Source organism: Giraffa tippelskirchi, chromosome 2 (genome assembly GCF_054371585.1).
Source record: "Giraffa tippelskirchi isolate mGirTip1 chromosome 2, T2T-mGirTip1v1.2.pri, whole genome shotgun sequence".
NCBI lineage: Eukaryota > Metazoa > Chordata > Mammalia > Artiodactyla > Giraffidae > Giraffa > Giraffa tippelskirchi.
The window spans coordinates 62,674,428-62,697,502 of record NC_137276.1 but is presented as its reverse complement, the minus strand read 5'-3'; the positions used below and the strand labels follow the sequence as shown (position 1 = coordinate 62,697,502).

Here is a 23,075-nt window from a genome sequence, read left to right as displayed (position 1 = left end):
AGCCTGCTCAAACACTAAGGCATGCCCATCTGAGAATGCTCAATTAACAGTCAAGCTAAAAAAATCAACTTGTTGCTTTCATCGTTTTATTGACAGTGTAGCCAGAGCTGGAGAAAGGACTTACTGGATTCCATCAAATTAATAAATACAATAATTTAAATGTAAAAGGAAACAGTCTCCTTGGAAGTTAGAGCAGCAGTTATTAGAGGCAAGGGACTCTTGGCATACAATCTGCTGGGATATGGGAGGGTAGCAGAGAAAGAAAATTAGTCCATATATAGATGGTTGAGATGAGGGATTCTGCAGAAAGAAAAGCAAATGTATTGATCGCTCTTTTTGAGGTATGAACTCTGAAAAGAAGACATTAAAATGAAAAGGAAGACATTAAAATGAAAAGCAACTGAACTGGGTAACCAACCTTAAGCAAAGGGAATAAACATTTGGCAACATCTCAATATTAGCTGCCAAGCTCATACTGGTTATCCCAGAAATTGCAAAAAGTGATCTTTCCTGTTAGATGAAAGGCAGGCTTGATGCCATAAGCAGGCAAAGAAAGAATGCCAGTGTGCAGTGGCACACCAGCCCAACCACCAGCCCTTGACAGGAGAATGGGGTGAGTGTAAGGGCTATTGTTAGCATAAGGGAAAGGGAATTATAAGTTGAGAAGAACAAAACAAATGGAGTTATAAGGAGAAAACTAATAGCAAGAACAAGCACTTAGATCTTAACTTTCTCTATTCTTCATGTCTAATGAACCAAAATAAGTGGGCAAGGACTTCTAAGTCAGCCAAGTTAAATGATAACTGTAGGCTGACTTGCCAACCATAAAGATCAATACAGGTTTATCAATGTTCCTGAGGATTTTGTTTCTGCCTCATTGTATATATACTTATATATGTACTTTCACCTACTTGGTCAGTAGAGTAGAGATATTTTAAGTACTCCAGTAACAGTTTCAACAATAGTTTCAGAGAGGAATCTTTTGACTATCGCCTTGGGTGTAGCACACACTATGTAAAGGGAGTCCCCCTGAAAGCAGAGAATGTAGGCAAACTGAAACCGTTAAGAACAAGAAGAAAAAAAGATAAAAGATTAAAAAAAAAAAATTGACAGTAGTGAGGCAGGCACATTTTCTTCCTTTAGCTGAACTAGGGCATGAGGGCTTTAGGTTAATTGGTTGTAAGTGGTATTGGACAAGCTTTATAAAACATGAAGACGGCAAAGGTTCACTTAAGTTTCTCTTTTACTACATTAGTTTGCTCAAAATCTCAAATGCTTGTGCTTGCAATAACTTCCTAAAAGCAGAAGTAGTGTTCCCTTTTATTATCTTAAAGCATTTTCCCCTTTGATACAAATGACTTTTACTGTGCTAACAGATGAACTAAGTGGCACAAAACTGAGATGGTACTTACTGCAGCAAGGTCCCTATAAATCAAAATCAGCTTTACATAAAAATCTTATTTATAAAAAATACAATACCAAGTATAGTGAGAATGGAGCATGGAGCAGCAATGCTCCCTGCCAGGGCCATGTGGAGTGGCTTTTGCTACAGTGCTTGCTTAATGGCACAAGTGAAAAGCTGAGTAAGGCAAACACTTGAAGAGGCAGTTTTCTGTAAACTTCTTGGGTGGGAGGAATGATTCCTCTGTTGGGACAGATGATTGGGGATGGCTAAGATCAAGTGTGACACTTGGCTCCACTTGATACACTACATTACAGACTAAGACAGCGTCTGCTGGCTGAGACCGGTTCACTTGTTTTAGGGGAGAGGTTATCACTGTAGACTTCTGCCTTGACTGTTAAAATGTGCAGCCTCTAGCTGGTGCCTTCCTATGGAGGAAATAACCTCTAAAATTTTCCTAAGTGATAAGGTACAAATAAGCTAAGGCATTCAGAAGTTTCCTTAGCTTAAAGTTCCTTAAGAACCCTACATCCATAACTAAGCAACTTTGTTAGCAGTGTGTGGTTTGACACAAATGCTTTAACTAGAATATGTATTCCCACCCAATTGGTACCTAATAGTAATACATTGTGATGACACCTGGAAACAAATAAATCTTCAGGAATTCTGGCCTCTTCTCATGTCCTCACTTGGAACTTTCCAGCTTTTGTGACGTATTTGACTCCTTTAAATGGCTTATATTTCTCCCCGTACATGTCCAAGCGGTTTACTTTTAAGCCTGTGTCAAAAAGAACACGTAAGGAAAGGAACAAATTACTATCCTGGTCACACCAACCAATACAATATTTGCTTACGAAACAGAGTTTACAGTAAATTTAACATTAGCCAGTGTTTGTTTCAAGATCTGGAAGCAATGTTCCTTCTAGCATTCACGGATTCAAATACTAGGAGGGTATGATTTTAGTTCAGATTCCCATATGGACAAACAATGTCTTTTAAGGATAATTCTACTTTGTTTGAGTATGAATGATTTCTTTCTTTGTGCCTGGATGAGGGTAAGGGTGAAGGGAAGCTATGTGAAATAAGGTGCTCTCCAAAATCTCAAAAATCAAGCAGAGTGAGAGGCATACTGGAGTTGTTGCTCTTTGTAGAGACAGAATGTCAGTTACTCTTCTAAGCTCCTAGCAGCTGACCTCAGCAAAACTCAGTTACCCTTACACACGTCAGATTTCTCCTTACCTGAAATAGCAAGCTGTTGGATCTTGAACTGTATGTTGAGGCTTGGATTCTCTTCTGGCTTGGGTGCCCCAGACTGTAAATTTACCAGTCCTTTAAGACTGGGGAGCTTTTGTGGAGTGATTTTCCCCACATCCCACGTTAGAACCTTAAACAGAAAAAAACAAAAACATTCTAAACTATTTATTTATTTTTTTGAACTGTTTATTAAAGACAAATGTTCAAAGACAAGGTTCAAAGACACCATAAACTTCTGTACAAAATAAAGCACAGTGTCTTGGAATAAGGGACCTGGGATTTCCACTGAGTTTTACCACTAGTTAGTTCTGTGACTCTGAATGGAAAGTGAAAAAAGAAGTAGATACATTTGTTGAGCATCTACTTTTGGATATAATGCTGTCCTCAGCACTATTTACACGCTGTCTCAGAAGTCTGTGATGTGAAATTTTGTCTAATTTTAACAAACAAAGAAACTAAAGCTGGATCAGATGACTTGCTGAAGGTCACATAGTTAGAGGAAAGGTTGGGATTTGAACGTAAGGCCATCTGGTATCAAACATCCTTTCTACTATGCCATCTTTACTGTTTCTCTCTGGGCTTAAGTTTAGTTTTCTGTAAAATGAGAAGATAGGCCTAAATCGGTGCTTTTAAACTTTTAGTGATGGAACCTTTTGTTCAAATGAAATACTTAGTGAGGAAGCTCAGTAACAGATGAGAAAGTAAAGCTGTTATGGCTGAAGCTGGGGTGAAAGCTAGGGATCTGGAGCTCCTGCTTAATTTCTCAGCCCCGTATGGTCTCTGGGGAGATTCTTTGACTCTTTAGGACTAGATTAGATGATCTTTAACATTCAATGATTTTATAGTTAAATAAAAAAAGACTTTTCATTTACTTTGCAGCTCAATGACTCTACTGAGGAAAAGAATCATATTTTTTTACCCAAGCAGGAAGCAGAGAGAGAAACCATCTTTTACAGTTTCTCTGAAATCCCTCTGTTAGAGGCAAACATTGGAGAAGGCAATGGCACCCCACTCCAGTACTCTTGCCTGGAAAATCCCATGGACGGAGAAGCCTGGTAGGCTACAGTCCATGGGGTCACTAAGAGTCGGACATGACTGAGTGACTTCACTTTCACTTTTCCCTTTCATGAACTGGAGAAGGAAATGGCAACCCACTCCAGTATTCTTGCCTGGAGAATCCCAGGGACGGCGGAGCCTGGTGGGCTGCCGTCTATGGGGTCACACAGAGTTGGACACGACTGAGGCGACTTAGCAGAGGTAAATATATGGAGGGTGAGAAGGCAACTTTCCTAGTCAGCATCCTCTGTGGAAGAGTATGAAATAATGCTTTTAAATTAAAAAGGAACAGAAAGGTCTTAATTTCTTAACAATTAATATGTTGTAATATCTATTAACCATTAATAGATTATTATATACACATAATGCTTTTCTCTTTTTAAAAAGTTTTTACATCTTCCTCATTGAAGAGTGAGTGAACCTCTGGATTATCAATGGATAAGAAAAGGCAGACTCTGAAGGAAGAAGGAATGAATCTCACTTTTCTGTTCATCGACTTAGCAGCAAATACAGGATTCTCTCCTGTGGCAGAGCACAGCACAGTCTGCATTCTAGGTTGTTAGAGCTTTAATTTCAACCAAGATATTAGACCCTTCCCTCTGTCCTCCCATGTCCCCAAATCACAAAATAAGGATTGCAGAAACATTTGCTCACTCTTGATTTTAGGTAGCTGTACCTTGGTAACTGGATCAAATGTATAGCTGCCTTGTGTTGGTGTCAGGTTCATATTCAACACAACTTTTGGCATGTGAACTGTCACTGTGATTCCTTCAATAGCTTTCCCCATATTCTGCTTTGGTCCAATTGTAATATCAAATCTACCACAAGAACTGTTCTCCTTAAAACTGATGCTATGTTTCACATATACTGGTATTGCCACTAGGCTAAAAAGAGAAAGGAAGACACAACCACAAAAAACATACAATTAATAGTGTGAGCTCTAGAGGTGGCATGAAAACCCTAGTATAGAATATCCAATACTCCCAGAACTGCAGGTTCAGTATCTGAACCAGGGCAGTTGAGCACAGCACAGTGTTGTGGAACCACTGTGCTAGAAATTATACAATTTCTGAGCAGTAAGTATACAAATCAAGATATAAACCTGAAGCTTAATTATAGCATCAACAATTGGCACAAATAGTCCTGGTTTCAAGAAATGAATTAAGATCCCAGAGAAAGATAATTTAGAATTACACAAACTAAATATATCAGTTTCTCTGTGGTAAGAGCCAAGAAAAAATTCCTCTGCTTTTAAGTTCTGTTTTGATGTGTCCAAATACTTTCTGATATTTTCAAGGGACAAACCAGCTACAACCCATGATGCTAAATCATTCATTTAAACCTCAGTGCAGAGAAGAGTGACTTCAAGCCAGTTGGTTGAGGGATGTCCTAGAGAGCTACAGATAAGTTTGTCTCCTTCTATCAGCCATAATGTCCACAGATCATAATAAAATTATGGCATGGGTTCATGGTTTTGTCCAGGTTATGCATGGTCCCAAATGCTTACTCTCAGGTATATATTTACTATTACTCTATACTCTTAAGATTCAAAGTATACTAATTATATTTTAGACACGTATTTTCACCAATTTGTTCTGGGTCTCCTGGTGAGCAATGGCTAAAGGGAGCAATGATGAATTCAAGTAACCAACTGTTAGAATGAAACAGGGAAAAAGTGAGTTCTACACAGCACACTGATAGGTAACAGGAGATTATGGTTGATGCAACAACATACTTTTGTGAGCTGACACGGTATGATATGAGTCGGAAGTTTCCATCTGGAGGAATAAATGACAAAACTCTTTCAGATTCCCACCGCTTGAATCGAATGCAGGGGTGGAAGCTGACATCATCTAGAAGCCTTGGATTCTGCCAGGGAAAAGAGAAGACAACCATATTCATAAAGTATAATGAATATGGCAACTCTAGTCATAAAGTGTAATGAATATGGCAACTCTAGTCAGATATATTATGAGATCTGAGAAATATGCTTCCTTCAGATAAAGCAGTTATGTAAGTTTATTATCATGAACATATCAACAGTCTTATCGTTTCACAATGCTTTCAAGTGTACAAATATTTTATACACATTATTATTTGAATTTCAATAATTTAATTCCAGTAATTCCCATGAGGTAGAAAACGTGAGTGGTTTCATTTCCACTTCATGGATGAAAAAACTGAGGTTCAAAGAAAGCTCAAGGTCAGGATAAGTTAGAGGCAGAGACAGCATCAGAGCTCAGTTCTCTTAGTAGTTCTCAGTAGTGTAGCATGCTGAATCTAAAATGATGACAAGATCAATGCCCTTTCATATCAACAAAGCATATAATAATTCAGTAAAAGCAGCACCACAGATTTGCAGAAGCCAGTCAGCCGTTTAAGCTACTCTAAGATACTCAGAGACAAAACCCTCTCCGCAGCCTATCCATAAAGGCAGTGCTCATCATGTAAGCTACTGTCTTTGTAAGCTGTGCTAGAAATGTTTCTTACATAATCCACTGTGATCTAAAACAAACATGTATCAATATTTATCATTTCATTTAGTACTTCATATGTATAAAGCATGAAGGAGTTATAAAACAGAACAAAACTTACCATGAAAGAAAGGGAAAGGTCAGGCATTCCAGAGAGCTTAATACAAGCATCAATGACCCCCTGAATTTCTGCAAAGACTGTAGATCCTAAAGGAATAATAAAGGTATCGTTGGAATATGCATGTATTCTAGTAAAATAGCTCTACTTTACTAGAGCTATCACTATATCTAAAGTAATGGAGATATCTCCCAGGTGTCAGACATACTGAAGCTTTGCACATCTACTAAAAGGTTAGTGGACAGAGGATCCATTATACCAGTTCAGACAACTTCTTTACTGAGTGCCATGGGCTGTTCCTATCTCTGGTTGGAATATGATTATTCTAAGGAAAATCAAACCCATCCTTATCTTTATAGAGTCAGCCTGTAAGACTGCTGGATGCGAAGTTAAAATACTTTTTTTTTTAAATGTTTTTCCATAAAATTAAAAAAAAAATTATTCAATTTTTAAAGGTTACTTTCCATTTACAGTTATTACAAAACATTGGCTATATTCACTGTGTTTTACAGTATACTTGTGAGCCTATCTTACTCCCAACTGATTGTACCTCCCATTCTCCCACCCCTTTATTGCCCCACTCCACACTGGTAAACACTACTCTGTTCTCTATCTGTGAATCTGCTTTTTTTGTTAAATTCATTAGTTTGTTGTATTTTTTTAGATTCCACATATAAGTGATGCATAGTATTTATCTTTCTTTATCTGGCTTATTTCATTTAGCATAATGTCCTTCAAGTCCGTCCATGTTGTGCAAATAGCAAAATTTAATTCTTTTTTATGCTGAGTAATTTTCCATTGTGTATATATACACATTTATCTGTTGATGAACACTTAAGCTGCTTCCACATCTTGGCAACTGTAAATAATGTTGGTTTGAACATTTTTTTTTTGAAGTTCAAATATTTTAAATAAAATTAGCCAAATTTCTAATGAAATGGACTAAGATACCCATTAACTTTCAAGAAGTAGGAACCATTATTCTTTAACAGTACAGCAACTATTCTATACAATGGAATTTTTATAATAAAAATGAAACTCACTGTAGAGATAGTGTCTGTAATTCACAATAAGTCATTTTCACATACCAACTAGCTGTGTGACCTTTAACAGATTATTTAACTCTACTAAGTCTCAGTTTCCCCGTATATAACATGTGAGAGTTGGACTAGATATTTTTAGTAAAATATTACAATTCTAATACAGTAGTGTTCTTCAGTCTGGGGTCTTTGCTAGAAGGACTGCACATAAAGTGGTTGTAAGAAGTATGGTGCATAGTAGATATACATTACATATTAGGCTGGATAAATGGCAAGATAAATGAATACACAATAATAATCGGCTTAAAGTAAGGCGGCATAAGATCTGATTTACAAAGGTTTGGCATTTCTCAACTAGTGGTTATGAAAATTGTATGTAACCTCTGGGCAAAATAAACAGATTTGAAAACGAATGCCTTTCCGGTAAATGATACTGCCAAGGGATATCAGTTTCCTATTCAGCTTATGTCACCTGAATCCCGACAAGATAATATGCACACAATTACCTGATTTATCTATAATTGCATCTATTTCTTCAACAACATCAAAATAGGCTTCATTGTTTGTGTACTTTACCCCTGCACGGCGCCATGGAATGTTGGACAGCTGCCCAGTGGGGAGTGTGTCCCCAACATTACTACTGCCTAGAAATCAGAAAAATAGAAAGCAAAGCTAATATATAAAATGGTCACCAGAAAAGCTATCAGCAGAAAAAAAAACTCAAATAGTTTAGCTGCTTCTTCAGTGTTTGGGTTTTTCTCCACTTAAGTTGTAAATGGTTTACAGAACTGTCAGAGACATATCCATACCAACATGATCAAATTTCTAGAAGACAGAAATAGGCCACATAGTCCTGTGTTTGTCTGCCAAACCAAGTTAAATTCATTTACTTATCTTTTGCTTCCTGTGTGTTACAGTAACCTCATCTAATTCCAGTGGCTTAACAACAGAATCTCCTCCTGCTGCCACTAATGAAAACAGGCTAGATGTTTCAAAACCCTTTACTGATAAAATGTTTGCACTGAGAATACAGAGTGATAAGTAGGCCATTTGGTATTCAGCTCAAATTATACATGAGCTGCTGCCAAATAGGTCTCTCATGTGGAGAGTAACTGCATGTGGAATAACTGGATGAAGAACATACTCTGGCCTTTTAACATTTTAAGGTCAGCACATCCATATGGCATACCCATACGTGATATGGAAAATATTCAAAATCTGGCTAATTTCCTGGTAAACTGACATATGTCTTAAAATAAGTCTGGTTATCCAAAACATATATGCTTGAGCTGGGACACTTTAACATTCCAGTTAATTTACATTTCCAATTCAAAAGTAGTACATGTTTAATAACAACAACGACATGTGAAAAATTAAGAAAAGTAGCTAAAAACTATCTTCCTATTACAGAAATATAGCTACTGTTAACATTTTGGTATATATATTTCTTCAAACATTTCCCTCTAGAGAAGGTAATGACAACCCACTCCAGTGTTCTTGCCTGGAAAATTCCATGGACAGAGGAGCCTGGGGCCTGGTGGGTTACAGTCCATGGGTCGCAGAGAGTCAGACATGACTGAGCGAGTAACACACACACACACACACACACACACACACACACACCCCTCCCTCAGAGCAGGCTGCATCTATTGTTTTTCACACACACACACACACACACACACACACACACACACCTCCCTCAGAGCAGGCTGCATCTATTGTTTTTCACACACACACACACACACACACACACCCCTCCCTCAGAGCAGGCTGCATCTATTGTTTTTCACACACACACACACACCCCTCCCTCAGAGCAGGCTGCATCTATTGTTTTTCTTCTATTTCTGATTTCACTTTAAAACATATAGTTAACCCTCGAACAACACAGGGTTTAGGGGTGCTGATTCCTACGCAGATGAAAATCCATATATGATTTAATAGTTGGCCTTGTCAAAACATGGTTCTGCATTAATGGATTCAACCAAATGTGTGGATTGTGTAGTACTACAACATGCATTTATTGAAAAAAAGTGGACTCTCGCAGTTCAAACCCACGTTTGGTTGTAGTTGCAGTCCAGTCACACATACAACTTTGTAGTGTGATTATGGTCGATGATCCTGTCTCCAACCCTGCTGCTTTCCAGAATTTTCTAGAAAACACTGCTTTAACCTTCCTTTTCAAAACCTTGAAATGCTAACCCACTGGTTTTATGATAAAAGCTAAATATTTAGCTTAGTATTCAAGGACTTCCTCAGCTTAACTTTTTATCTCATGACTCAACTGAAAAACAGCTCTGCTTCTATTAAACAGGTTAACACAATTCAAGATTTTTCCACTGTGTGTTTTTTCTCATATGGTTCCATCTATGAAGAATGTTCTTATTCCTCCCTCCCTTCCTAAATTCTTTTGATTCTCCAGGTCCCTGCCCTAGGGCCACCCACTACAGTTCAAGAGAGATTACTTTACCCACTGAACCACTTTGTTGATCTTTATTGTGTATTACAAACTTTAGAATTTTTTTTGTGGGGATATTTATTTATAATTATGGGCAACTTGTTATGGTTGTGTGTTTTTTTTTTTTTTTTCTTTCTTGGCAAAGCTGCATAGCTTGTGGGATCTTAGTTCTCCAACCAGGGAATGAATCCAGGTCCCAACAGTGAAAGCAGCAAGCCCTAACCACTGGCCCACCAAGGTATTCCACACCCCCTCTTTTTTTCATTTAATAGCACACGATGTGTATCCTCTAATGTCACTACACTGTCTATAAAGTTATGGAACTGTTTTTCAGAATCTTACACTGTTATTTATATGTTTTGATTTTTTCCCCTCAGTGTCTCATCCAGAGTTTACATTTTAGGAGCAAAGAAGTCTCGTCTTATCTTTCCTTAAACTTCTCCTGACACTTATTCTTGAGGATGAGGATGAATAATGGAAAGATCACTTTCTTATAGGCCTTGCTTACCCATTTTTTAGGTCAGTGCACTTGGAAAGGAGTTTGCAATGGTGGACAGTGTACATGGAGTATATACATGCAGTATAGTATGGAGTATATACATAGAGTGGCATATAACAGTTCATAGAAACTTTTCTCTAGAAGACTTTGATACTTTCAAAAGAGTATTGTCATCTGAATAGCTCTAATTTCTAGCTATATTTAAGAATTAAAGCAAAATTAGAAGTTTGCAACACAAATTACAAGGCCCATAATGCATGAAATCTCACAAATACACTAATTTTCTCTCTTAAATACATCTTTTATATGTATAAAATAAAGACTTGAAGGAGGTAACATATACTCTACGGTGCAGAGTCTTAAACTTTCTATACTCTAGTAATTGTGCAGTATGCAGCGGTAAAGAATCCGCCTGCCAATGCAGGAGATGCAGGCAGGAGACATGGGTTCAATTCCTGGGTCGGGAAGATGCCCTGGAGAAGGAAATGGCAACCCACTCCACTATTCTTGCTTGGTAAATCCCATGGACTGAGGAGATTAAAGGGCTACAGTCCATAAGGTTGCAAAGAATTGGACGCGACTTAGCGACTGACACAGGGTAATGCCAGTTTTAAAATGCTACTTTTTAAATTTTATTTTTTGTTATTTACTGAGATATAATTGACATATAACACTGTATTAGTTTAAGGTATACAGCATAGTTATTTGATATATATGTATCAGTACTCTTGCCTGGAAAATCCCATGGACGGGGGAGCCTGGTGGGCTGCAGTCCACGGGGTCGCGAAGAGTCAGACATGACTGAGCGACTTCACTTTCACTTTTCACTTAAAAGCATTGGAGAAGGAAATGGCAACCCACTCTAGTGTTCTTGTCTGGAGAGTCCCAGGGACGGCGGAGCCTGGTGGGCTGCCGTCTATGGGGTCACACAGAGTCGGACACAACTGAAGTGACTTGGCAGCAGCATACATATATATATATATAACAAAGTGATTACTATAATAGTTAACAGCAGCCACTACAGTGGCTTATGGTTAACTGGGATAATTTATTCAGTGTTACTATTCAGTGTTAAACAATAGTAATAATATTGCTGCAGTCTTGAAGCAAAAGTTACAACAAAAGAGTAATAACCAAAAACTCGATCATTTAAGATACAGGCTCTTTTCATGAAAAGAAATATACTGATATATCCATTTTAACATTACCACTAACTACAATTCTGGCCAAAATGGACTACCTTAATAATCTGCCAATCACAAGCAAAAATGAATTATTTATGAAGTTTTAATGGCTCAGTTCCTAATACTGTTTTACCTTACCTGTAATAGAGTTGACGACAGAACGCAGAATTGTTGGTGGTTTAATCAATTCTTTCAAGATGTTAGATTCAGTAGCCAGTGGAAATCCATTGTCCAACATTTCTTCCAAGAGCTCATATACTATGACCACATTATCCTTAATTGCAGCCTCCGAACACTCACCAAAGTAGTCCTAACAAAATATACATAGTATTGTACAATGGGAGACATGAAGAAAGGTTTGCTAAATATTTTTTATTCTGTTATAAAGGGTATATTTACAGTAGCATAATTCACTGTTTAAGATGTTGAAAATATGTAAACCAGAGGGAAAAAAGCCCTCTATAATTCTATATACTATTTCTCAATATTTTCTTAATATTTTTAGATTGAACTGAATTCCTACTACAAATTATGCCAGAAAGTACACTGAAATGTTAAAACAGAATATGAACTATAAACTTCCTTTTCCATGATTAGGTACTCCAAAAAACACAGATCAGTTTTAAACTACTGGTACATTAAGCAAGACAAGAAAAAAAATAAAATGTAAGTAATGGAAGATTTCATAACCTATAAAATTTGGTGCCATTCAAAGAATTGCATGTGGAGGGCACTATTACTTCCTGATGACATAATTTATAAAGCATTAAAAAAATATAGTTTGAGATTGTTCTGTTCTCTTAAAACAGGAGTAGCCATGTGTACTACTTGTATGCCCTATTAAAAAGGTTTATGTTTTATGACCTTATGCTTAGTTGGAAAGGAGAGGGACAGAGAGACAGGGAAACAGACTGTACATCAAAATTAAAGAATATAATTATGTCCCACCTTCAACTAACTTGAATAATCCAAATTCAAAAGACTTGATGAATAACCAACCTGAAAAGTGTCAGCAACTCGATGTAGGAACTCAATTACAAAGAGAGGTGGTACTTCAGTCTGTATGACAGAGACAAAGAAGAGTTTATCCCGGTAGATACTGATGAGGTAGTGGTGAGGTGTTGAAATAACAGGTGGTACATTTTCAACATCAGCAGCTTTCTCTTGAGCTTCAAAGAAATAATCACAGACAGACTGGCTCACGACGCTCTTCCAGTGCTTCTCTAGAAATATGTCACCAGAACAGTTTATGAGAAATAGACTGTGGATCATTTTCTGTGGGAGAAAAAAATGTTTAAATTTAGTATATATCAAAGAAAAGTATCCTTGTATTATTCGGACACCAAAACCAGACAAAGGCAATACAAGAAACTACAGACAAACATCTGTAGACAGATGTAAAAATTTTCAATAAAATACTAGCAAACTGAATCTAGCAATGTATAAAAAAGGTTAATCCTGACCAAGTGGGATTTATTCAAAATGCAAGGTTGGTTCAACATATGAAAATCAATCAATATACAATATACAATAAAAGACAAAAATACAATTATTTCAAAAGGTGCAGAAAATCATTTGACAAAATCCAACCACCTTTGTGATAAAAACATTTAAACTAGCAACAGAAAGAAACTTCCTCAGCCTGATAATGAGCATCTGTGAAAATCCTATAGCTACCACTTAATGCTTAAAGACCAAAAGCTTTCCCTTAATATAAAGAACAAACAATAATCCATTTTTGCTACTTCTTTTCAACATGGTACTGGAGGTTCTAGCTATGACAGTTGCAGCTATGTGTGAAAACAGTGTTGAGTTCTTCAAAAAGTTGAATATAGAGTTACCAAATGACACTACAATTCTACTCCTTTATACTCAAGAGAACTGGAAACATATGTCCATACAAAAACTTGTACACAAATGGTTGTAGCAACATTATTTATAACAGCCAAAGAGTGGAAATAATTCAAATTGTGTATCAACTGATTAACGGATTCATTAACCAATTAATGGATAAATAATACTGATAAATATCTGAAATAAAATATTATTTAGCCATAAAAAAGACTGAAGTACCAGTACATGCTACAACAGAATGGATCTTTAAACATTATGCTAACCAGATATAAAACATCATAGAGTGTATGATTCCATTTGTATGAAATGTCTGGAACAGACAAATCTATAGAGACAGAAAGTAGATTAGTGGTTGCCAGGGGCTGGGTAGAGGGAGAAGAATGGGGAGTTATTGGTTTTGCATTTCTTTTTGAGGTGATAAAAATCTTCTGAAATTAGCAATGATGGTCACACAACTTTGTGACTATACTAAAAACTACTAAACTTCACATTTTTAGAATACTGTGCAGTTTAGTTTTTAGTATAAACAAAGGTAAGTTTTAAATTATTATTTCAATTAACACAAAGTATTCTTTAATATTCTGCAACACACAAATCTACCCCCAGGTGGATTAACAGAAATATGTACAAATGTACACAAAAAACATGTATAAAAATATGCTGTAGTAGTGAACACTATTACTAGTTATTAATAGTACAATGGGAAAATAAATTAATATATTAAAATGAAACAGCAATGAAAATGAATGAATTATTGCTACATGAAACAAATATGGACAAATCTTACAAATACAATACTGAACAAAGCCAGACACAAAAGGATACATGCAGTATGATTCTACTTATATTAAGTTCTAGAACAGACAAAACTAATCTATATTTAAGAGAAATCAAACAGTTTCTATAATGAAGGAGAATGGGGGTGGTGACTTAAGTGAGGCATAGGGTTGGTCTTCTAAGGTACTGGTAATGTTTTATTTCTTGATCTAGATGATGGTTACAAGTTGTGTTCATTCTGTGTTAATTGATTGGGTTTTACATTAACAGCTTAAATACTTTTCTGAGTGTTAGTTATGCTTCAAATAAAGAGTTTATTGTCCTTGTAATGTGGGAGACAGTGGACAAATATCTAATTACGTTAACTTGCTCCTTTCTTTTATGCAGTATCAGTAACTTAGTCTAGAGGTTCATTCATTCAAAATTACAATGCTGAATGATAAACGTAGCCTAAGGAGAAAGAATGGAAAATCTATTAATATAGTTTCTAAGCATGAAGACAAACTGCAGAGGAAAGGAAGAGTTTCCAGAATGAATTCAATTCTATCAACAGGGAAAACAATGACAACCTGACCAGTTCTTTTCAGAGGAAGTCATTTACTTAATGAAGACAGTTGACATTTAAAGACTATCTGATGATTTCCTCTTTCCATTTGGTGCATGTTCAATAGTTATTAATTTAAATAATACTAATTAATAAGATGTGCTTTAGTAATTATTGTATTAATAAATATGGGTGCTGTTAATAGTTTAGGCTTCCTGTTTATTAGAAAAAGAAAATGTTTCTTTGTTCAAAGGCATCTCTACTTAGCCAAGTAATCAACCTTGATTGAGTTGGCAGCAATAAACCCTGACAGCTAAGGCTCTGGGCCTACTAAATTTTTCCAGATTAATACCCATACTCAGTCACCCAGTCATGCCTGACTCTTTGCGACCCAAGGGACTATACTGTCGGTCTCCTCTATCCACCAGGTTTCCCAGGCAAGAATACTGGAGTGGGTAGCCATTTCCAGATAAATATCTGGAACTTCCTAAATTTTTCCACTTTATCTAGTCAGATGCCTTGTTTAATAAGTTTGCTTTGTGTCAGTTTCCATTTGAGTGTTAAAATAGCACCACTGGAACATGGAGACTTGCTCTTCAGAACCTACTGATTTTAACTATTACCTCTGCTCTCTGATACGTTAAAAAAAAAAAAAAAGGAACAGGAGTATCCAGAAATAAGATCTGTGACTAAAGCTGCATTATGATACCTTTTGTGGAATAAAATTTTCATCTGAAATATAAAGTACGGATTAAAGTGGAACTTTTGTAATCAACTCAATGAGACCCAGATTTGAGCACTTCAGGTGAGCCATCTATGGAATATAGCATCTTTCCCAATAATTAATTTTCAGCTTCAAAGTGTTTTATTCATTAAAGATAAGTGAATTAATAATATCGAAAACTGAATACTTACTGTGGGCCAGGCACTATCCTAGGCATTTTACTTACATTATCTTCTTTAATCCTCACAATCAATGCTATAAATACTTATCCCCATTTTGCAGATTAGACAAGAATTTCTGGAAATGGTAAGTCAATTATCTAAGGTCATACAATAAGTATCAGACCTAGGATTCAAACCCACATCCAGTTGAATCTTGAGCTCCTGTTCTTACTTGCCTCTTAGAAGCTAATTATCATGAACACACTCTAATGCAGTAGTGTCCAGTAATATTTCCTGTAATGATGGCCATGTCCTCTACCTCTGCTGTCCAATATAGCAGCCACTAGTCACATGTGAACACTTGAAATGTGGCTAATGCAACTGATGTACTGAAGTTTTAATTTTAATTAAATTTAAATAACTACAGGGAGCTAACAGTTATATTTGAGCAGCAAATGTGCTGTTTGAACTCAAAATTTAGAGAATGAGTTGAAGGATATATTTCTTGTTTAGTTAGAAGCCAAATGTATTCTAATAAATTACGTAGAGCAGAAACTATGTTTGAGAGAGCTGATATAGTTTTCTTCATCTATTTATCCTAAAGAAAGCATAGTTCACATGGATCTTTGGTACTTTACTGCCACAATATACCCTAATAAAGCTGCTTGTTCTTGAAGAAGCAACTCCGTAGTTTCTTTATTTGAAGGGCCAGATTCCTACTTGTCATCTTAAGCTGGTAAAAAATTCTTTCCAGGAAAAGTTTCCACCAAAGTTGTTTTTATTGGCACAGTTCAGGTCTCAGAAGAATACAGTAAGTCAAACCACCATCTGGATTTACTGCTGTTGTCCTCAGTGCTGAGATGAAAGCATAGTACTTGCAGCTTTCAACAGTGCGCAGCTTTAAAACCTATGTTAACCTTCTATTATAGGGAAAGAGAGCTTATTTCTTCTATCCATATTAAGACAAGGGCCTAGTGTAAAAAACAAATACTACATGCAGCTGTGTAAATTAAGTTGTTTCTTTAGCTACTTATCCTTTGAGTAGCCGCAGTTACTTCCTCCATTATTTTAATAGACTTTCTGGGAAAGCTACCACAACTATTATTTTGTTCCTAGTGACTTCAGAGTCAGAAAACAGAATTCTCCCAGCTTATATTAAAGCCACTTAAGAAACTGTGTTTAGAGGCAGTTCCATCAGAGCTTCAATTGCAGCTTAAATATTTCATAAACCCTCTTTACTGAATGTTGAACACACGCATCCTGATGATTCATAAACAATGCAATCACAATAGTCAAAATACCCTTGGAAGAGAGTGACTAAAAGAGAAAATGTATTCCTTTTGTATATAACAGAATGGAGGCACAGAAGGGCGTATATCTTAAGGTGAGAGAATGAAATCGGAAAATATTTTAGTCATTCTGATTTTTAACCAATATTTTGACCATTGTTCATTCAACAAAGTTTTGTATGTTTTCTGTATTAAGCAATGGGGATACAAGTTGAACAAAACAGTCTCTGAAGTCAAAGCATTTAGAGTTCAGCAAAGAAGGCAAACAATTTAATACAGTAAGATAACAGGGGAAATACAGTGTGTTATAAAAATCCACAAGGCTTCAAGGTGAGAAAGAACATAAGATAAAGAAATCCAGTACAAATTTAGCAACTTCAGAAGGTGGAGGGAGGTGGTGAGATAAAAATGGAGAAAAGCATATATTGGTTTACTTTGTTCCCAGTGCAATGCAAAAGTCATTTTTAAACTGGTTTTATACAGGGGATTCATGCAATCCAATTTACAGTTTTAAGAAAGATCGCATTATGGAAAGTGGATAATTGGGCAACTGAATATTGTAACATTAGCTGAGAGATGACTTATGTGGTGGCCTACACTAGAGTGCTGACAATACAGATGAGGCAAAATGAAAAGGTAAGAGAAACATTTAGCGTTGAGACAAGTTTTGGGGGTAGAGACGGGGCAGTGGACATGAGAGGGAAAAGGAGGAATTTAGTTCTGGTCCTATATAATCTGACCCAATTCTGGATATATTTGACCCCAATGGATATATTCAAAACACACTGTATACAGAGGTCTGGTGCTTCAGAGGGAAGCCAAACTGGAGACAGATTTGTGAGTACTGTAACTATGATTTTTTATTAATGGAAATTATAACAAAAGGAGACTAAAACTGCAAAGAGAGAATGTGTATAGTAGAAGAGAACCTAGAGAAGGAACTTCAGCTTCAACATTTGAAAAGCATGTGGGCCAAGTTGGCCTACGAAGACTGAGAAAATGTGGCTGAAGATGGATAAGAAAAAAAAGGGGGCAGAGTTTTTAGTAACTAGAGTATGTCAGTCAGTGTGTTTCCAGAACAATGGAGTGGTAAACATTTTAAATGGCACAAAGAGGTCAAGTATAAGAAAAACTGAAAACATCTGTTATTTTACATGTTCCTCAACTTTCTTTTCATAATTGCATCTGAAGAGGCCTTTTCAGAGCCCCCTTCATTCATACCCCTCCTCCATAAAATTATTAAAATCACAGAATATTTCTGTACACCTCTTTATGTACCATAAATATCTGTGCTTTATTCATGAAAAGTATGATTTTTTTTTCCTCATAAGAAGCAAATTTTGTCCCTGATGAGAATGTACAATTTAGAGGCCACTAGTGATCTCAGTGAAAGAAGTTTCATTGTAGCTCAGTGGAATGGTGGAAAAAAGATATACTACAGTGGGCTGAGAAGGACATAGCAAGAAGTGGGAAAAACAGAGATAAGGAGAGTAGATGATACACTCAAGAACTATAGCTGTGAAGGAGATAAAAAAGGCAAGAAAATAAAGGGGAATAGTTTAAGTAAGGAAGGATATTTTTAAATGCTGAAGGAAAAATGTGAGTAGAAGGGAGGCTGATGATGTAGGAGAGAGGGAATAAGTTAAGAAAAAAGAAAAAGAGGACTCTGAGAAGGTAGGGGAGGATGCCACTGGGAAACTCGATGAAAGCATGTGTCTTTCCTAAGGAGAAGGGGCACTTTTCCCTCTTTAAACAGGAAAGCAGATTTGTATACCTGGTTGCAAGATGAAGGCTTCTATTTTCTCTGTGCAAAAGGAGAGAAGGTCATTTGTTGAGAAAGTGAATTTCTCCTCTCTACAAATACCATCTGTTATGTGTGAATTAAAATATTACTGAGCTACTTAAATATATCTAGTCTGCAGGGAAAGCCAATAGTCTATTATGCTGACTGTTTAGAAACCTTGTAAAATCCTAAGATTCAGTAAGAAGAGCTAACCTTGTTGCCAAGAGAGCTTCCCAACTAAAGGTATATTAGGATTCCGGTAATTTTTCTCTCATCTCAATCCTCTACTTTCCCTATGGTCCAATTGAAAGTGTCCTCTGTTCTTTCCAACATTAATCCTTTCACCTCTAATTCTGATCCCATCCCCTCTCCTCTGTTCCAAGGTCTTACTTCTTCTTTCTTGAATCTTTAATCTTATACATTAGTTGCTTGCTCATAAAGTGCCTTGTATCTTTTAAAGCAAACAAACCCGAAACCTTTTAGGGAGCTTGCAAACAATTTTTCTCTTCATGTTCCACATGAAGAAGCATTAGTCTATACTTGCAGTCTCTCCTCTCAATAACTGACTCTTATTAAAGCAGTTCTTGCAAATGACCCAATGACTTCTTAATCATCAATTCCAACAACCTATTCTCAGACTTCAACTTCCTCCTTTGATACTTGCAGCATTTCATGTCACTGTTAAGTGTCCGCCAAACAAAACAAATACTTCTTACCAAATTACATGAAACTTCATCTGTTTTGGTTCTCACCTGGAAAGTTTCTTTCTGGTTTGCTTATCAGACTGTTTTTTTTTTTTTTTTTTCAACTTCTCATCTCCACCTAAACTACTGTCTCAAAATGGATATGTCCCAAGTCCTATAAAATCCCTCCTTCTCATGTGTTGTTGTTTAGTCGCTAAGTCGTGTCCGACTCTTTTGCGACCTCATGGAACTGTAGCCCACCAGGCTCCTCTGTCCATGGAATTTCTCAGGCAAGAATAATGGTGGGTTGTCATTTCTTCCTGAGCCAGGAATCGAACCTGGGTCTCCTGCATTGGCAGGCGGATTCTTTCCCACTGAGCCACTTGGGCAACCCTTCTCATGTGAAGACCTCTAATTTGAAACAAGTATCAACAGGTCTTCCCTGTAGCTCAAATGGTTAAGAGTTCTGCAATGCAGAAGACCACGGCTCAATTCCTGGGTCAGGAAGTTCCTCTGGAGAAGGGAATGGCAATTCACTCCCTTCTTGCCTGGAAGATCCCACGGACAGAGGACACTGGCGGGCTACAGTCCGTGGGGTCGCAAAAAGTCGGACACGACTGAGCAACTAACACTAGTACTAGACTATCAACTTCTTAATCAAGCTCCAACTTCAATCCAAATCCAACCAACCACATCGTTCATGATTTTTCCATACTCACTGTCACCTCCTCAGTTTAGATTCCTATTAACTCATTTTTGAAGAACTGCAACACCCTCCTCACCGTATTCCCCGAGGCTCATCCAGGTGCCACCCTCTAACTGGACGCCCGCTGGCGTCAGTTAGGGATTTTGTCCACCAAAGTAGAAGCCTAGGGTTGAGGTCCGAGTCGTCGGTACTCCAGCTCTCCGTGCGTGACAAGATCTTTTTCCCGCGCCGAAGCACGACGAGCGACCCCAGTGAGCCTGAACCTCTTGAGCTTGAGGCCTGAGAAGACCGTGCTGTAGGTGCACCGTTCCCTTCCGGCCTAGCTGGCAAGAAAGACCGGAAGGCCGGAAGGAAGGCGCGGCTCCAGTCCACAGCACCAAAGGTGCTTCCACACCCCAGGCTGGAAGTCGGAGCTCCAGTTAGTCAGTCTACTTCCCAGCTTTCGTGATGTCCCCTGTCCATAGACCACCCCCCCTCTCTCCCGCCCCTCACACTCACCCCGGCTCCTGGGCCCGTCAGTGATTAGACGCGGGGTCCTCTCTGGACCGAGGCTGAGACAGCTGAGAAAGCAGTGAGGACCCTGCAGTTGGGATGCCCAGTAGATTGCCTGACTAACAGCATCAATATAACCAACAGTAGTGGGAAGAGTAAACGAGCGGGAAGACGCTGAATGAAAGAAAGACGTCTTTTGAATTTTAAGATATCATCTTCTGAATCATCCAGGTCTAGAAGAATGGGAGCTTTCACCTCTCCTGGACTCAGGCGCTCATCTGCAGCCTAAACCAGTCTGGGGTGTCCGTGGAGTCGAGCGCGCGGGGTCTTGAAGAGCTGTGTACTAGCCAATGGGTAAGGCCAAGAGGTAGGGCCAAAAGACTGTGGCTGGGAGACGCACAAACTGGGAGGAGCCAGAAGGGGCGGGGTTTAGTGACAAGGAGGCGGTGATGCGGCGAGGGGGCGGGGAGAGGGAGACGAAGGGGTGGGGCGAGTCTTGGAGCGTAAGTGAGGTGGGAGCGCGAAGATGGCAGCGGCTGAGGAGGAGCCAAAGCCCAAAAAGCTGAAGGAGGAGGCGCCTCTGGCGCTGAGGTGAGCCCTACCTGACATAGGGTGGAGGGCGACGATGCCTGCCGCTAGCCAGGGGCCACGTAGGGCTGCGCGACCGAGGCGCTGGGTGGTAACCTGAACCCCCGGCATGGGGTCAACGCACCGGTAGCTCTGGTAGTTGCCCGCCTGGCTGCGACCCTTTGCCCGTTGTCCGCCCAGTTTGGCCCAGTCGCTGCAGGCTCCGGAGACGCTCCGCCGCCCTTGACCAATCAGAGCGCCGGCCGGGGTGCGGAGCCGGCTTTGGGCAGGCTATGGGAGCCACGTGGGAGCCCGCCGCCGCATGGCTGTGCGACCCGGGAGGACTGGACCGGACTCGATCTGAGCCGAGTCAATCGCGGTCACCTCCTCTTCCCTGGGGGATGACGAGGAGCATGCCCAGCAACTGGCCTACCCTGAGGCAAAGACAGAATTCTTGGGTATTTTTCGTGAAGGTCGCGGAAGGGCGCTTTGACCTTCCTTTTAGTACTTAGATGGATCTGAATGCTGGTACCTTTGCAAATCCTCTGGTGCTACTGCTGCTAAGTCGCTTCAGTCGTGTCCGACTCTGTGCGACCCCATATACGGCAGCCCACCAGGCTCCCCTGTCCCTGGGATTCTCCAGGCAAGAACACTGGAGTGGGTTGCCATTTCCTTCTTCAATACATGAAAATGAAAAGTGAAAGTGAAGTCGCTCAGTCGTGTCTGACCCTTAGCGACCCCATGGCCTGCAGCCTACCAGGCTCCTCTGTCCATGGGAGTTTCCAGGCAAGAGTACTGGAGTGGGTTGCCATTGCCTTCTCCGTGCAAATCCTCTACCAGGGACCAAGACCCCGCCTCGGAGGCTTTGCGGGAGTAGGGTCGGGGGCGTGGGGATGGCATTTGCCAATATGGTTAGGAAAGGTTAATTTTTCTTCTTTGCACTTTTGGCAGCAGTGGAGATAGTTCTGCACCTAACATATGATTTGTTGTTGCAACTTTTACTTACAAAAGGTTACTGGTTAAAATATTCATTCCTGATAAATATAAAGTGGAGTGTGCACATTTCTTGATGATTTTGAAATGCTCCTTGGAAGGCAGTGGGTTTTCTATGTAAAGCTAGATATATAAAACTCTTTTAAAACTATTGGGACACTCCTGATTATACAAATTTCATTTCTTCTAACATGACCCTTCTTCACTTTTTGAAAGAACGAATCTTTCATGTTTGAAAAGATCACTTAGGAGTCCGGTGGTCTGTTCACGCTGTTTTCAATGGATGGTGACGAAATCCCTGCCAATGCCTTTAATGTAGTCATATTACCTTCAAAGGGCCAAAGTGTTCGTGTGCCTACCTTATATAAAGAAAATAAACTTTCTTTTTTTCCCCCACGACTCAGGATGTTCTTTTTTTGTTTTAAGCTTTAAACTGCAGACTAAAGCAAAGGCTTTTGAGTCAAACCTACCTGGGTTTACGTTGTTAGGAGAAGCACACTGACTGAAACCGCCCACCCTGGCCAGGCACTGTAGTAACCATTCGCTTAAGTTATTTTACCATAAGAGGTCGTGGTAAGGAACACGGAATTAACAAGCCACCATTAACCAGATGAATTTGGGAAAGGTCAAAAGGAGACACCACGTGTCCAACCATCTCCCAGAATCTTTTTCACTGGCATCCATCTTGGATAAGCAATGTCTACTCCACCAGGAAGGACCTGAATCAGAAAGGTTGGCCAAAGACAACCCGGAAACTAATCCCAGCACCATAAAACTTCAGACTTCAAGAAACGTGGCTGAGCAGTTCTCCTGGGTTCTGTTAACCTGCTGCTCTCTGGCAGGCGTCCCTTCCCAATAAAGTCCCTTGCTTTGTCAGCATGTGCGTCTCCTCAGACAATTTATTTCTGAGTGTTAGACAAGAGCCCACTTTTGGGCCCTGGAAGGGGTCCCTCTTCCTGCAACAAAAGCATATGCTTTTCTTGAAAAGCACCTTAACAAAGTTTCCTGTACCAAATT

The 23,075-nt window shown here is 38.8% G+C and overlaps 2 protein-coding genes across 14 annotated transcripts in view; one reads left to right on the top strand and one right to left on the bottom strand.

The window, feature by feature from the left end:
* Nucleotides 1–69: 69 nt before the first annotated feature.
* On the bottom strand, nucleotides 70–21,260 carry AP3M1 (adaptor related protein complex 3 subunit mu 1). Of its 10 annotated transcripts, none has more exons than XM_081564275.1 (10): nucleotides 20,505–20,545; nucleotides 20,083–20,406; nucleotides 12,485–12,760; nucleotides 11,624–11,795; nucleotides 7,851–7,988; nucleotides 6,308–6,393; nucleotides 5,448–5,581; nucleotides 4,389–4,596; nucleotides 2,642–2,786; nucleotides 70–2,180 (listed from the first exon to the last, which is right to left on the bottom strand). In XM_081564275.1, exons 3-10 carry the CDS (start codon nucleotides 12,755–12,757, stop codon nucleotides 2,080–2,082), a joined length of 1,257 nt encoding a protein of 418 aa, XP_081420401.1. In that variant the 5' UTR covers nucleotides 12,758–12,760; nucleotides 20,083–20,406; nucleotides 20,505–20,545; the 3' UTR covers nucleotides 70–2,079. The 10 variants fall into 10 exon arrangements, with proteins under 10 accessions (XP_081420401.1, XP_081420419.1, XP_081420408.1 ...); XM_081564293.1 differs by having other exon boundaries at nucleotides 12,485–12,708; XM_081564282.1 differs by having other exon boundaries at nucleotides 20,083–20,285.
* The window catches only part of ADK (adenosine kinase), a 519,359-nt gene continuing 517,280 nt past the window's right edge, over nucleotides 20,997–23,075 (top strand). For all 4 annotated transcript variants that reach the window (XM_081564617.1, XM_081564638.1, XM_081564648.1 and 1 more), the window contains exon 1: nucleotides 20,997–21,089. In XM_081564617.1, coding sequence (XP_081420743.1) covers nucleotides 21,025–21,089 — 65 coding nt within the window. In that variant the 5' untranslated portion in view covers nucleotides 20,997–21,024. The remainder of the gene's footprint in view (nucleotides 21,090–23,075) is intronic.

Bases quoted from the DNA above. Each gene is read 5' to 3' on its own strand.
- AP3M1 (XM_081564269.1), bottom strand. From the start codon at position 12,757: ATGATCCACAGTCTATTTCTCATAAACTGTTCTGGTGACATATTTCTA. The intron at 11,796-12,484 runs GTTGGTTATTCA...ATATTTTGTTAG, and splicing joins GAGTTGCTGACACTTTTCAG to GACTACTTTGGTGAGTGTTC. The intron at 6,394-7,850 runs GTAATTGTGTGC...TTATTCCTTTAG, and splicing joins TGCAATTATAGATAAATCAG to GATCTACAGTCTTTGCAGAA.